The 15,186-nt window shown below is 45.5% G+C and overlaps 1 protein-coding gene across 1 annotated transcript; it reads left to right on the top strand.

Annotated features, from left to right (window-relative positions):
• Positions 1 to 4,576: 4,576 nt before the first annotated feature.
• AMER2 (APC membrane recruitment protein 2) lies at positions 4,577 to 14,812 on the top strand. The gene is made up of 2 exons (XM_066544836.1): positions 4,577 to 5,439; positions 5,614 to 14,812. The coding sequence occupies exons 1-2, from the start codon at positions 4,632 to 4,634 to the stop codon at positions 6,504 to 6,506; spliced, it is 1,701 nt and encodes a 566-aa protein (XP_066400933.1). The 5' UTR covers positions 4,577 to 4,631; the 3' UTR covers positions 6,507 to 14,812.
• The last annotated feature ends 374 nt before the right edge of the window (positions 14,813 to 15,186 follow it).

Genomic DNA, 15,186 nt, shown 5'->3' with positions numbered 1-15,186 from the left:
GATCTGACACTACTTATGTCTCTCTTAATGAGCCCATTGATTTAGTAATCCAGCAAAGAGCATCTCTCCCATTTCCTGGTACTGTAATGCACTGAAGACTTTAACTGTGCAGTAGCACACCTAATCATGTAAAAACAAAATGCTGTGTTCAAAGTAACTTTTCAGGTAGTGGGCCTGTTTTCCCTATGGACACATTATTGCTCTGGGCCTCCCTGCACTCCTTAAATTCTAGATCCTGGCAAGGTAATTATCTATTGCTTTCTAAAAGCCTGCTGACTTTCTCCCATTACCAGCTGGGGCCTAGATGCAGGCACTGTGCCAGCCAAAGTCTTGCAATTTACATTCACAGTGATTTAGATTCACTGCTTATCATTAGGAAGACCAACAAGTTTTAAATTGATGTAGCATCTTTGAGCCCCATGAATTATATATGCATATGTACAATTAACAGTGGTACTCAAATGGTCTTAAAGGTCTTTTCTGACCTGAACAATTCTAGGCACCTATAGTATAAGTGGTGGGTGAAATACAACCACAGAGAATGCTAACAAAAAACAACAACAAAAAAAAAGGTAAAGAACTTCAGTAGAAAAAAGAGCAGTTTTGTGTCAGTTTTCTGGCTTAAAACTGAGCATATCCTGCTTATGTTGGGAGGGCTGCTCCTGACTCTGGAGTCACTGAAGCTTCACAGGAATGAAGCATGAAGTGAAAAACTCCTGCAGAGATGTTCAAACACCCCTGTCCTGTCACCCTGTGCCCAGTGCTCCCATTCAGCACGTGAGACAGCCTTGAAATACCAAAACTGGGGCTTCTGTCAAAATGAGGTACAAGATGGTTTGCTACCTGTCATTCCCATCACTAATTCATACCTGATGAAGCCTAAGATGTTATTCAGTATTCATTCTGTGCCACAGCCTGCAGTCTTTGGGGCAGCTGAGAGCCCTTGCCTGGTGTAATGCCTGAGGAGAAGGCAGGGTGAGGCTCTGCAGAAGGTTTGTAATTCCGCCGATCCTGCTGTTCCACAGCTGCGGGGTGCCCCTGAGCCTCCACAGGGATCCAGGCTGGGACAGGACGGTGGCGCCCGTGGGTCACTGGAGAAGGCACTGTGTCGGAAAGGAGCAAAGCCCTGGCTTCCTGAGGATCACAGCACAGGTCAGTGCTGGAGCCAAGGATGAGAGCTGGACCAGCAGTCTGTGACAGTGACCTTTAATAGGCAGCTCAAAAGAGCTGTAGGATATGTCCAGGAAACAAGCCTTCATGACAAAGTCCTTAATTGCTATTAAAAAATGTATACCTATAAATGCTACATTCTTCATATTACTCTTTTTTGAATAATTTTTTAATATAGTGTTTCTTGTCTGGTTTTCTTCATTCATACTCAATCTAAACATTAAAAAAAATTCCACCTTGGAGAACAGACCCTTTTTGATATCCCCTTCAGCTAGAATAAAACCTGCTAGTGTGGCTGTGCCATGCAGCTCAGCATGGGAGCTCTTCCACCACATCAGATGCCCCTCAGGCTAAAAACAGGTCGGGGAGGGGGAATGCAGTAGGAACAGCTCTTCCATCAACAGCGGCTCAGCTGCCCCACGTCTGCATGTCATCAGGAGCTCCCTGCTGGCTCCGAGTCTCTCTGTGCTTTTAAATTAGAGCTCCTCATTTGTTTTCACTTTGCAAGGTGTCTGTCAGTCGTTCTTCCTCCTTGCTAAGCATACAGAGTTATGACATTTTTCACTGTCAAAAGCAGACTTCCATTTCAGACCTACAGAGATTAAGGGAAGCCATAAAGAAATCCCTGCCGTAATTCAGGGGACTGAAAAGCATGTCATAAGTTCATTATGAATCCGTAGATGTCTTCAGGTCAAAACAAAAGGATAAAAGAAAAAATTGGAATATTAGTCACTTCCAAAATTCAGTGCTGTACCATTTCCTTTTTGGAATGACTATCCATTTCCAGAGGTACTTCAAGATTCTTAAATAATGTTTTTTAAAGTGCAAAAAAGTATTGAAACCAAATGTATAGAAAAAAAATCAATTTGTCAAAACATTTCTCAAGTAGTAATTTCAGGTTGATTTCAAATCACTTTCCTCCACTAACAGTTGGATTTTAAGCTGGCTGAAAAACAAGCTGACAGTCCACTCTTTCTGTCATAGCCACACATATTGACACAAAAAGAAAGAAGGCACAATAAGCTGTCTGTTCCGTACAGCTGTGAGGCACTAAGTCACCTCTCTTCTGCCTTTTGTATCTCTGAGTCTCCTTCCATTGGACCCAAGGATTGTAAGAAGAATCCAGAAGAACTGGTGAAATACAAAGGATTGGTGAAATTAAAGTACAAAAATAAAGAATTTCAGTTGGGTGGCCAACCCTTACTTGTTAGCATTTTTACCCATTTTTTTTTCCCAAGATACATGATCAGGGTTTGCTCTTTCAAATTTCGAAAGTATGCCTGGCTCTTTGTATTTGAATTTTCTCAGGATCATTTGGTATTCTCTCTCTTTTATCAAGTTTCTTTTGTGTAAAAAGCAGAAATATGACCAAGTAATGGGGAAACTCATGACGTGGTACCACTGCTGGAGGCACAGTCAAGGTGAGGAACTTGCACCTCTGGGTCAAGGTTCTGGTCTGTCTCTGTCTCTGTGGTTTCTGGGTGCTGGGCAAATTTACAGACTGTACTCTGTAAAATGTAACTCACTCCTCCTCCTCCAGCCAATATCTTGGCTTCTGCCTCATCTGTCCTTTCCTCTGTCTCTGGCAGAAGGCAGAAGAGACCTGTAAGTTGAATGATGTGCTCGCTCATATTGCTCTTATTGAACACTTCTGATTCTGAATGCAAATGGCACTTTTATACATGAACAGGACTAAATTCACTGGATAAATTATTCACAACAGATAATTCAACCTGCTCTCATGGGAGAGTGCAATGAATGTCTGATGATGTTAGAAAAACACCCAAACCTACAACTAATTCTTCCAGCCAGAGAAGTCAATGGCAAAGCCTTTTACTGACTTCAAAGGGAGCTCCATGCCAGTGGGCCCACACACGACTTCTCTTTAGGGGTTCTCACTCGCATTTAGAGCTTAAACCCAGACAAGTGTTTCTGCTTTGAGGAGCCCAGACTAGTGCTGTATGGCACAGCTGGGCTGCCAGGGCACAGGCACTATTACAGCTCTGGGTGAGAGCAGGTCTGCTCTGAGCTGAAATAACCCAGCTGAGCATTCAGCAAGTCTGGAGCCCAGGGCTGGTTATTTTGGTCAGGGTTGTCTAAATTAGAGAAAATGACACAGAGAGGTGACCTCTCTGTTCTCCTCAGCACCCTGAGAAGGCAAAGTGGAGAGGGAGGTGTTGAGCTCTTTTCCATGGTATCCAGTGACAGGATGCATGGGAATGATTCAAAGCTGCACCAGGGGAGGTTCAGACTGGACACTAGGATGCATTTCTTTACTGAGAGGGTGGTGAACACTCCAACAGGCTTTCTAAAGAGGTGGTTGGTGCCCCAAGTCTGTCAGTGTTTAAGAGGCATTTGGACAGTAGGTGCTTTAGGCCTTTAGGTCAGGCAGTTGGGCTGGATGACTGTTGTGTACGTTCCTCCCAACTGCTCTGCTCTGCTCTATTCTGTTCCATTCTCACCTGGGATAGATTTGCAGCCAGGTAGGAGTTTCAGAGTGACACCAGCCACCTTGATGTGACTGGACCGTTGGCCATCATCGCTGGTGCGAATTTGACATGGACATTATTTGAGTGCCATGACTGTGCACAGTGGCTGCAGGGGCCGGGAGAAGGTTTGCGTGGGGGCTGCCACCGTGCTCCTGCTCCATGGCAGGGGAGGCGACTGGGGAGAAGGCTGGGCTGTGCCCCAGCTTGTGCCACAGCTGGTCGTCGGCAGTGGGCACATGTGGCCCCGGGCACTGCGGAGAAAGAGGGACACGGGGGCGGTGGGAGTCGTCCTGGTGAAGTGGGAGATGGGAAAGCAAGGGGAGCGGGGAGAACTTAGCATCCTTTTCCTCTGCCCCCAGGAGTATTTACGTACCGGGTTCTGTCTGCGTGTCCCATTTTCCCACCCGTCTGTCCCTGACGTGTGGTGCACTGGCACCTGCAGACCGCCACCACCCCCCGGCCACCCCGGCTCCCTCTTTCTGTGGGCGCTGCGAGCGCTTCGCTGCATCCCCCAGCCCACGGCTTCAGCCACGCAACGCCCGCGGTCCGGAGCGCGCTGCGACCGTGCCGCCGGGACACGGCGGCGATGCAAAACGCCGTCACAAATAAAAACCGAGCTCTGCCCGCCCGGGCGCGGCACCCTCGCGGGGCACCCGAGAGCCCGGCCGTGCGTGGGAGAGGCGGCGGGCGGCGGCCAGGGGCCGCGTTATGTAAGGGCGGCGGGGCGGGCGGCGCTGCGGCGGCGCGGGGCGGCTCGGAACGGGCGGCGGGGCCGCGGCGGCGGCGGGGGAAAGCGGCTTATCCCCCTCCTTCCCTCCCTCCTTCCCTGCCTCCCTGCCTGCCTCCCTCCCTCCGCCGGGTTGCCATGGAGACGGGCGGGCGGCGGCGGCGGGGCTGTCACTGAGGGATCGCACCGCGCTCCGCGGCGGAGGGGAAGCCGCGGCGGCCGCGGCTGCAGCGGCAGAGGCAGAAATGGACTCGCACTGCGACTGTGTCGAGCCCCCGGCCGCCGAGCAGCCGTCGGGGAGGATTAACAAAACCGCTTTCAAGCTTTTCAGGAGGAGGAAGTCCGGGGGAACCATGCCGAGCATCTTCGGGATGCGGAGCAGAGGAGGGGAGGGTAAGGGCGCCGGCAAGCCGGGGATGGTGCGGAGCCGGACGCACGACGGCTTGGCCGACGCCGTGCTGGAGAGCAGCAAGAAGGAGGAACCGGGCGGCGGCGAGGCGCCGAGCCGCGAGGCGCAGGAGCGGCCGGGCGGCAGCCCCGGCGGCCCCGCCGGCAGCGCGGTGGCCAAGTCGCACAGCTTCTTCTCGCTGCTGAGGAAGAACGGCAGGCAGGCGGAGGGCGCGGAGCCGCGGGCCGGCGGCAGACAAAAGAAGGGGCTGAAGGGGATCTTCAGCAGCATGCGGTGGCACAAAAAGGACAAAATCGGCAAGGAGGAGAGGGGGGAAACCTCGGACATCCCGTCCGGCCTTATAATGCCGGGCTCCCTGACCGCCAGCCTGGAGTGCATCAAGGAGGAGACGCCGAAACCTTTGTCTGAGAGCCCGAGCGGCGCGGGAGTCGCCGGGCCGGAGCCGCCGCGGGAGAAGCGCAGCGGCGAGGCGCCCGCCGCGGCCGAGGAGCCCCAGGCGGGCGGCGCGGAGCCGCGGGCCAGCAGCCCCCCGGCCCGGGAGGAGCCGCCCGCCGCCGCCGTGCGGCCACCCGAGGAGCTCAGCCGCGAGCGACCGGAGCCGGCCGCCGGAGAGGTTGGGACTGCGAAGGATGCGGCGATAACAGGTGACATTCCAATAACGACTATCCCCCCTGTTGAACCTCACTGTGATAGCGGTCAAGAGACGGCAGCCGCCCCTGACCCTTCCTCTGTTGATCCACCCTCAGAGCAATCGATTGATCGTATTTGTTTGATGTTTGCTGACGTGACTTCACTGAAAAGCTTTGACTCTCTTACAGGCTGCGGAGATATTATTGCGGACCATGAGGAGGATGTGGGCGGCGGGAGTGGCGTCTGCGAGAAGAGCACCCCCGGGCCCAGCAAGCTGGGGGCCACCAAGAAGCACCCCACCATGGTGGCCTACCAGGGAGGAGGGGAGGAGATGGCCAGCCCCGACCAGGTGGATGACACCTGCCTGCAGGAGTTCTGGGATATGCTGTCACAGACGGACGAGACTAAGACGCAAGGAGGAGGAAGCGGAGGAGGGACAAAGAAGCCCGAGGGGTTGAAGGAAAGCCGAGGTACCGAGGGGGCCCAGAATAGGGTGGTGGTGAAACGTGGCGGTCTCCACCAGATTGCCATTCACCTGAACCACAAAGAGGAGCAGAAGAGCAGGGAAAAGGAGCAGCACGAGGGTGTCCCAAACAGCGATGAGGGCTACTGGGATTCCACCACCCCTGGTCCCGAGGAAGATAGTTCCACAAGCATCCAAAAGGAAACCCTTCCCAGGGATAGCTACAGTGGGGATGCTCTCTATGACCTGTATGCTGAGCCGGATGAGAACCCACCAGCGGGGCCCACACATGAGGAAGTCCCCAGTGTGCCACGCTCCAAGCCCGTGTCTCCCATAATGACCGTGAGCTCACTGAAAACACCCTCCAGCGCCGCCAAGGACTCCAAGATACCCATCAGCATTAAACACCTTTCGTCATCACATCCTGCTAGCCATGGAGCAGATGCCAGTAACAGCCATCACGTCGCACACCATCACCTGGCCAAAAGTGAGATGCACAGAACAAAAATCCCCGTCTCCAAAGTCCTGGTACGCCGCGTCAGTAACAGGGGCGCAGCGGGGTCAGTAACGGGGACAACTGTGAAAACTGCCACGTACCAGGACAGTGCCAAAAAGTAGTTGGGTAAGAATTGGAGGAAAAGGCAGAGAACGAAGCCCCTTGTGGGAAAGTCTGCTTAGGAGACCACAGATAATGAATTAGTTTTGCATCACCTGAAGAAAGTCACCTAAAAGGCTTCCTTCACTGTACTCTGTGGGCCTGCACTTCTGAGTCTCTTCTTACTAGACTGTGTGGCTGAATACAAAAAGTCAACTTCTTTTTGAGCACTTTTTTTACATTTGTATCTTTTTTCTGCAATTAAACACTGGGGAGGTTCATTTTTACATGCCTTTCTGGAAGCAGGACTTGGATTATGACCATCCTTCCTTGTGCAAAGCAGTGTCATGAGTTCTTCAAGGGAACAGAGCTACAAAAGGAGCGACATGAGAGGTTCTCCTCCTATACATTTATCTTTTAATTGTTTCTCGGGGAGGAGTAAAGGCTGGGTGCCTGGCTGGCTCTGGAAAGGATGTTTGCTCCACAAGATGTTGGAAAAAATGCCAAGCAGAAAACAACCCACCTAACAGGTATTTGCCTGCTGTAAGAACGAGAACACTGCTCAGCAGCAGACTTGATTGACTTGTGTGCAGGAGATAAAACTAAGGAGTTAGGTGGACTCGTCTAACAGGAAAACACATTTTCGTTTGTCTGTCTGTCTGGTTGGTTTTGATCTGGTCTAATGTAAATGGGTAACAGAGACACCTGATGTAGGTTCAGATGTTTACATCAATACTTGTCCGATAATGCATACAATCAGGTTCAGGGAAACATTTTACTAAATGCCAATATATACACACTGTCCACATTTATACAATAACTTGCTCGCCATGTGTAAATATATACGTGTTTTAGCAGATTTTTTATTAAAAAAAAATTACCTGTCCTTATTATCTAGAGTTTAAGCAAGAGTTAGTTTTTATAGGTAGATAATTTTACAGTTCTAAAAGGATAGAACTTTGTGTAAGTACCTTAAATTAGAGAAAACTCTGGTTTGTATGGGCTCATGCATCCCCAGATAAGTAAGTCTGAAGTGCTGATTTTATTCCAGTGGCACATTCCATGGCTCAGAGCAGATGTTCTGACAGCACTGCCACTGCAAACCTCTATTTTCAGGGGTTTAGACAAAAGTTGCTCTGGGCTTAAACCTTACCGAGAAGGAACCCAGCAAAGAAACTTGTTTTTTAAGTATTATTTTTTAAAATATATAAAATTAGTTTTTGACTATTTAAAAAAAAAGTTTGGGTTCTCATTGCTTTTTATTTTCATTCTCAATAATGTCAGAATAATTTTATGTTAAGAGAGAAAAAAATATGGTAAGCTAGTGGTACATTAAATGGTCTGATCAGCTTGGATCTTAGGAAAAATGTTTTAATGGCCATGACAATTTTTGAGTAGTGGCTACTGTACATGGGCATTGGCAACATTTCAAAGAAATATAATAGGGTTTTAATGTGCCTGAGGACATATTTTTATGATACACTGAAAAAGCTCTAAAAATCACTGAAGTCTAAAAGTAAATGTTATGTATTTACAAAATATTTTGATATAAGTATTTAATCATCAGACCACAGTTAAATATAAAATATATGCTCCAGCGTATCTAAAAAACAATATACATTTTAAAAATATACATTTCTATATTATGCAGAGAATCCTAAATTCACATCATTGAAACTAATGGGTCTGATCTTACATAGCAGTTGGTTTTATTTTCTCTTAAATCAAAAGGAAAAAAAGAGGAAAATAAATATACAGAATATACATTTGAAGGATATTAAGGTTGTAGGCAAACCATAAAAAGCCAGGAAATACCATAATAAGAATTGTATATATGTATATGCATGATTTGTGGTTCACTGGGGAAATGACCTTAGAGTCATGAAGGTGAAATTGGCATCCAGATTTGAAATTGCTGCAGAATTTAATACCGACTTGCAGCATCCCAGTGAAAGTGTTAGCTTCCCTGACCAGCCCCTGTTTTCATGGTTTAAGAACCTTAATACACTTCAAAGAGGATTATTTTATGTTTTCTTCCTGACATGTAGGTGTGTGGTTCCCTGTGTGCCCACTCCCGCAGACATGTTGTACATATGCATGTGCAGTAAGGGCACAGCCCCTGGCAAGGTCCCTGTGCACACTCACACTCACACTCACAGCCTGGGGCCTGTGCTCCACATCTGCCTCCAAACACGCTGGCCATGGTTTCCTTTGCCTGAGAAAGGGATTTGCATTTGGTCTGACTCCACTCGTGCATCTTAGAAAGTCAAAGCTGAAACAACCTCGAAAGGATGTATGTACAGAACACAGAATATTATCCTGCTCCTCAGCCCTAAACATGACATTCCTTTTCCTGTTCTTTTGGTTTTGTTTGACTGTGAGGGATGCATCTTTCCTTGCATGACAACTCTGCAGAAAAATCATAATTCCCCATTTTGTTCTAAGGACAAATTGTGCACAGAGATTCTATAGGGTACTGGAAGTTGAGAGGGAGGGAGGATGTGGTGGTGGTACCATAAAAACTGGAAACACTGAGTACAGGTAGTAGGAGTGGTGCATCTTTAAACCCATTAGGAGATACCAGCTGCCATCTCTAGAGGACTTGTGTGTGTCAAATTGTTTATCATATGTGTTTTGTTTGCATTGTGGCATGTCTATATTGAAAAACCATTAGTGTGACACTAGACTAACTCCTTCTCACGTAACCACTAACACGAATCATCATTAAAATGCTTTGGCTTCCCTTCATTCTTCTCTCTCCTCCTTTGTTTTCTGCCACGTTTTTTCCTCCATACTCTGCATGGGGCAGCCTCCTCCTGGGTGCTAACCCCGGGAATGAGGAGCTCTGAGCTGGCGTGGGGCGTGGGTGGGAAGGCAGCTGCCCAGGCCAAGGTGCTCCATAGCCACTCCCTCAAGCTTTCTGTCACATACCCCCTCTAAGCAATTTTGCAAATCTCTCTGCAGTTTGTTTGGCTGCTTGCTATGTACATATTTTAAGGACAATCATATCCTTAAAAGGAGAATGGGAAAGTAACTGGTAGTAAGGCGTCAGTGTTTTGAATCATTGCGACATGCTGACGTTGATTCAGGGTAATGGTTGTGTGAGAGTAAAGATACAATTTCATGTTCAAATTACCTTTGTACTTCTAAAATTCACTTTTGTCTTTAAGCCATCTATGTTTTTTATTTCAAAAGGTAATAGAAGATCTAATATTTACCAGGGCTTTCAATTTTCATGGAAATATATTTGTATAACTCCACACAATGCCTAAAACAATCATTGAAAGGGGGTTCAAAGGCTTTCTTTAGACCTATATATAATTTCTGAAAGATCCCTGTAAAATACTGTGAGACGCCTAAGAACAAACAGTTAATGGCTTGCTGGATTTAAAGGCTGAGACATAAAGAAGTAACAGTCCTGAGGCATTTTGTGGTCGCTTGTATTCTTATTTGTGTTACCCTGTTCAAGCATATATTTTCCTTGGCTTTGGTAGGTATTGAGGTAGAAATGGTGTTCTAAGTCCCAAAGATAACATTCCCAATGGTGTCATTGTTTTGATTTCCTTAAAGTATATTTTTCTTTATTTGTTTCATTTGTTATTTGTTGGTCTGAATGATGCTTTGTAATTATCAGCTGTATGTGGTTCATAAAGGATTTTATAGATCAGGACTTGGTATTTAGTTATGTGTACTCTTTGCACTTTCAGGTCCCTACTGGTAAATTTTGTATGTTCTTAGAGTTTTTCTATATATTGCATAGTGTTTTATAGCTATCTACAGTGATTTCAGTGGTATACACTCCTGTTCTTTATATCAGCACAAAAGATTTCCTTTCAGCAGCATGAAATTATGTTTTTGTGGACTTGTTTTGTCATGATAGGAGCTAAGTTTCCAGTACTAAATGTGTGGTCTGCAACAAACATAAAAGGTTTTATTTTCCATGTAGTGCATATGCATTTTGCTCTTGCCGGTAATAGGACTCAAACATTCGTAGTAGATTTCAGAGGAAATTCCATGACTAGAATAAGAAAAAACTATGATCAGTCTTATTCCATCAGTAACCAGCATTTTCTTCATCCACTGTGAATATCCTCACCACCATTCAGGGTAGTAGAGGATTGAATTTTAAAAATTACATGCATAGATGTACTCTATGATAATTAATTCACTGATTATTTTTTAATGAATCTTACAAAATTATTTATCTAAGCGAGTATTGCACCAAAGTCTTAAAACATCCGATACAGATGGTATTTTCAGTAAGATGCTATGAGTGCAGATGAGCCAAATTAACAGGCTTTGCTTAGCAAAGCAAAACCGTGTTGTTTCTTAAATTTGTAGTACTGACTGAGCTTGCAGATCAAAGGGAACCATTGATTCTGCTTCGTGGCCATGCACTGAGGTTTTTCTTTCCCTGCCCTAATGGACTACTTTCAGAAAAGGCTTTTCAGAAAGATAATGGTATGAAAGGGACAGATCACAGTAACAATAGCCACTTACAAGACAGATGGTTATCCAACAGCCACAACGGGGGATTCTAGGCAAGGTGGCCTGAAAATGTATTTTCGTAGTTACTGATATGAAAGGCTGGGGCTTCTGTCTTGAAAAACAAATTGACACCAACTCAAAGACAATGCAGAAATGAGTCTTGGCAGAGTTCACACATGACAGCTTCTGCAGGGTTTGATTTTGCTTTTCATTTTGTCTTTTCTTCCCCCCACCCCCCTTTGTTTATGTTTTTATTATGGTGACATAACCCCACGTGTCCAAGCAAAACTGCACAACAAATGACTCTTCTGAGATTCAATGCTAAGATCACACTGCCAGTTGTCCCCAGTGGCCTGGGATGGGTTCCTGCTGAACATCCCTCCCTTGCACTGAGGGATGGGAGGGATGGGATGATAGGATTCCCTTGTCCTGAGTCCACATGCTGTTTACTGTGAGCAGGACGTATCAGTCTGTCTTGCTGTTTGTTTTCAGGGGACAATTTATTTTTAATTTAGCTCATAGGAATTTTTTAGTCATCATTAGTTCATACCTTGTCTTCCTTGTGAGCATCTCGCGTAGGAACATTCAGCACTAATTTGGTGTTTCCTACGTCCATTTCATGTAGAGAGAAATGGAAGAACTTGTCATATGCAAAGGAATAATAGCTATAACCACTTGAGCCACATCATGGGGGCCTTGATTCCTGCAAAAGCAGGTTGTTAAAACTCTTCTTGCCTTAGAAGGCTTCTCCACCCCGAACAGTGAGTACTATTGCCTAGGATGTTTTGGGGTTTTTTCCTGTATGTCTCTCATTTCAGCTCAGCCATACTGCAGTTGCTTGAGAAACAGATTTTTGATCTAGCCTTCCAGCACCAGAAAAGACAAGCTGCTGCCACTCTGCCTCCTCTTCAGGAGGTCTTTGTTTCTACTTCTTGGTCTTGAAAAAATTAAACCCCCTCAGAATAAGTGCAAAGATATTTAAAATGGAGATGTCTGCTGTGTGATCTCATACATATGGGTGAGGATGTTAAGTGATATTTTGCATAGCATGGAATACATTCCTCCACTTTCCTGTTGTGAACAATTTAGTAAATGTAGCAAGGAAGCAGGTCATTCTTGAAGGAAAGTCCAGGAGCTGTTTGTTATGCAGACTGTGCCCAGATTTTATCTTTGCTTTCCTTTTTCCTTTCTGCACATACTTAAATAAATAGAGCCAAAGTTGTAGTACAGAGAGGAAAAGGTTAAGCACCTCACAGGGCAAGGAATTTAAACTGCCAGGCTGAAAGGCTTCTTGTAGCAATGGCTAAAAGAAGATTGCTTTGCCTGCTTTGACATCACATCCAAGCAATGCTCTGCAATAAAAGCTAATCCTGCTATGGCCACAAAGTTAGGAAACTGGCATTTGCCAACAGGACAATCTCCTGCCAGGATCCAGTTCTGCTGTGGCAAAGCTTCCACTGACTCCAGTAAGAACTGGCAGAAGTCCTTAATCTCTTAATCCTAAGGAAATAAGTATTTCTTAAACAAGTCTTCCTTTTTTTTTTTAAGATTAACATTATTCAGGTGTTTGTGCAGTCTTTTACATTACTGTGGTAGTGTTTTCACTGATCTGAATGCAAAACATGTCTTTCCATTGTTTTTCATCCTAACAAGCTGCACTCCAGCACATAACTCCAGTGCTCAGCATGTTTAAATTACAGCTAACACAATCACTGCCTTCCTTAATTTAACTCTTGATGGCAAAACCAGGACCAGCTTCTTTCCAGAGCTCTAAACCCCCCACTTGTTTTGTCATTGTTCATGTTTTTGATATGGTAACTAATGAAGCCTCCCTTTAATTATTGCACAGCCACATTTTAACGTGTCATTAGGGAGAAGGTATGTGGGGACTAAATGGTAAGATCTTTAATAGATTTTTATTATTTTGGAAGATGTTGCATCAAAACTGTTGCTAAATCAGTGTCAGGTTGTTTCCATGGGCTTTTTATGCAGATGCATTTGAAGCTTTGAACATAATGTGCTTGTAAAAGAAAATTGGTTGTATCTGCTTTGAATTAAGGCTGACCTTAAAATGTAATTCTTGGTTAATGGCAGCAGAGGAGAAGGTGTGTCCCAACTCACCTGCAGCCTGTGGACTGCAAGGCACCCCAAGTCACCAGCAGAATTTGCTGTGTGACCTCGCCCTGTGTTGCCAGCAGAGGGGTGCAAGGTGTTGCCATGTGGAGGTGTCAGCCCTGGGCAGCAGCAGGAAAAGGCAGGGTGATGGTGCTGGGGTGGGAGGACTGAGAGGGCATCTAGGAGGTGGGCTTAAAGCAAGGCCTGGACCGCTTGTCCTTGTGGAAAAAGAGTAACACATATGCCTAAAACCCCTGTATCCTTTCTTTCTTGCACTGATGCTTGGGTTCATGAGTCACACTGGGTGAGAAGCCAGTGTGAGCTTGTGTGTGCTGAAGCCAGTGCTCCTGCAGGTGGACTGCTGAGTGACTGCTCTCATCAACACCTGAGCAGTGCCCAGTGTCTTACTTTCTAAAGGCAGTTTCAGCACAGAAACATCCACAAACCCCCTGTAGCCCAGCACTGGCCTATGGCATCTCACTGCTCTTCCACCCTCATTTTGCCAGGAAGATGCAAGGACCCAAAGCCCTAGTCAGAGTGGTGAGCTCTGGCTGCACCCTTGCAGCCCAAGGACAAGTGGGGAGGCAGTGTAAGACACAGTGCAGCAGCACCAAGTGCTAAGCAACATTATCCTGCTTTTCTAAAGGGGGAGCAAGACTTAAGCTGTTGCTTTTTCATGAAATTAAAATAAATCCTCTACCATGGGTGAAATTTTAACAGCTAGACAATGACTCATTCCACCAGTATTCTATCTGATATCAGTGGATCTGTAAGTGCTGTTGGTTTTTATTGAGTGAAGATCCCATAACTTGGCTCCATCTGAATTTTCCCTGCTCTGGTGTTGAAGCCTGGTGTTGAGGTCCTGTTGAAATGGGAGATGAGGTATGAATGTGGGTGATGGAAAATACAATAAACCCAGAAAATACAACATGGTTTTAGTCTTTAATGGCAGCCCAACTCAGCTTAAACATCATGGCGTGCCTGAGAAAGGGGTAGCAGGGACTGCATCAAACAAAGCAATGCTCTTGGTGTTTCCTGCCTGCTGAAGGGGACATGTGTGTCCTGTTAGAGGTCACTCAGCCTGTTTCTGTAAGATGTGATATAGCTGACAGATTACAATAATTACAGTTAATTACAATATTTCCTTGTATTTTTTGTGTCAGCCACCTCCTGTAAGGTAGCATACAACCTATTTGAGATAATGAGTGAGTAAAGCCAGAACTCCCTGCTCTTCTCATCTAAAAGGTTTGGTAATGATCTGGTGGGCCTGTGTGCACCAACTTTTTCTTAAAGAAAGCTCACAACATTCCGGGAGGCTGTTTTATAACAGACTGTTAGACACACTCTGCTTCTTTCCACCTCTACAAACTTTTATGAGTACATGTCTCCTCGAACCACTGTATTCTTAATGTATTTACAACCTAACTGATAGCAATAGGTGTCTTTCTTCCCTGGCAGTTCACAAGGATATACTAATCAGTGTTTGTTATATTTTTAATTCTGTAAATATTTATTTTGGTACTCTGTGTATTTATTGGCACTGATTCTGGTGTTTGCTTATGTGTCATTGTAAATGTTGATGGTTTCAATAGTCTTGCTTCTAATGAATGTAAGGAACTCAGACTAACTGCACTTTTCTTCCATTCAAAAATCTTAACAGTGAAAAATATTCCCACTGTCATGTGTTATAATGAAAACAGTCAATAAAATCAGTTGTCACTTTTCATTGATGAATGTGAAGGTTACTTTTTGATGTTCAAATCAGAGCCAATCTATCGAGCGCCCTGGAAAATGCTAGGCTTTTCAAAGCAGGACATTGGGGAGTTATGTCACCAAAACGCATAAAAGAGAATACTTGGGCATCTGTGCAATTTCATTTTTATGTAGAAATGCCTTTAGCAGTTTTACTAATAACATCATACTGAATTTGTTAGTTAAAGGAGGACTTTCAGAAATGAGAGTTTTGGTCTTCTGGTCTCCTGTTTCATCAGCATGTGGGTTTTGTTTGGTTTTGGAAATTTTTTTTGTCCTTTTAAACCACTTACACAATGAAATGGACAGAGCTTTTATTTTGTTTTTCAAATCAGCTTTGTTTTCTGA

This window comes from Molothrus aeneus, chromosome 2 (genome assembly GCF_037042795.1).
Source record: "Molothrus aeneus isolate 106 chromosome 2, BPBGC_Maene_1.0, whole genome shotgun sequence".
NCBI lineage: Eukaryota > Metazoa > Chordata > Aves > Passeriformes > Icteridae > Molothrus > Molothrus aeneus.
The sequence above is the reverse complement of the archived record's forward strand: the minus strand, read 5'-3'. Positions and strand labels throughout refer to the sequence as shown.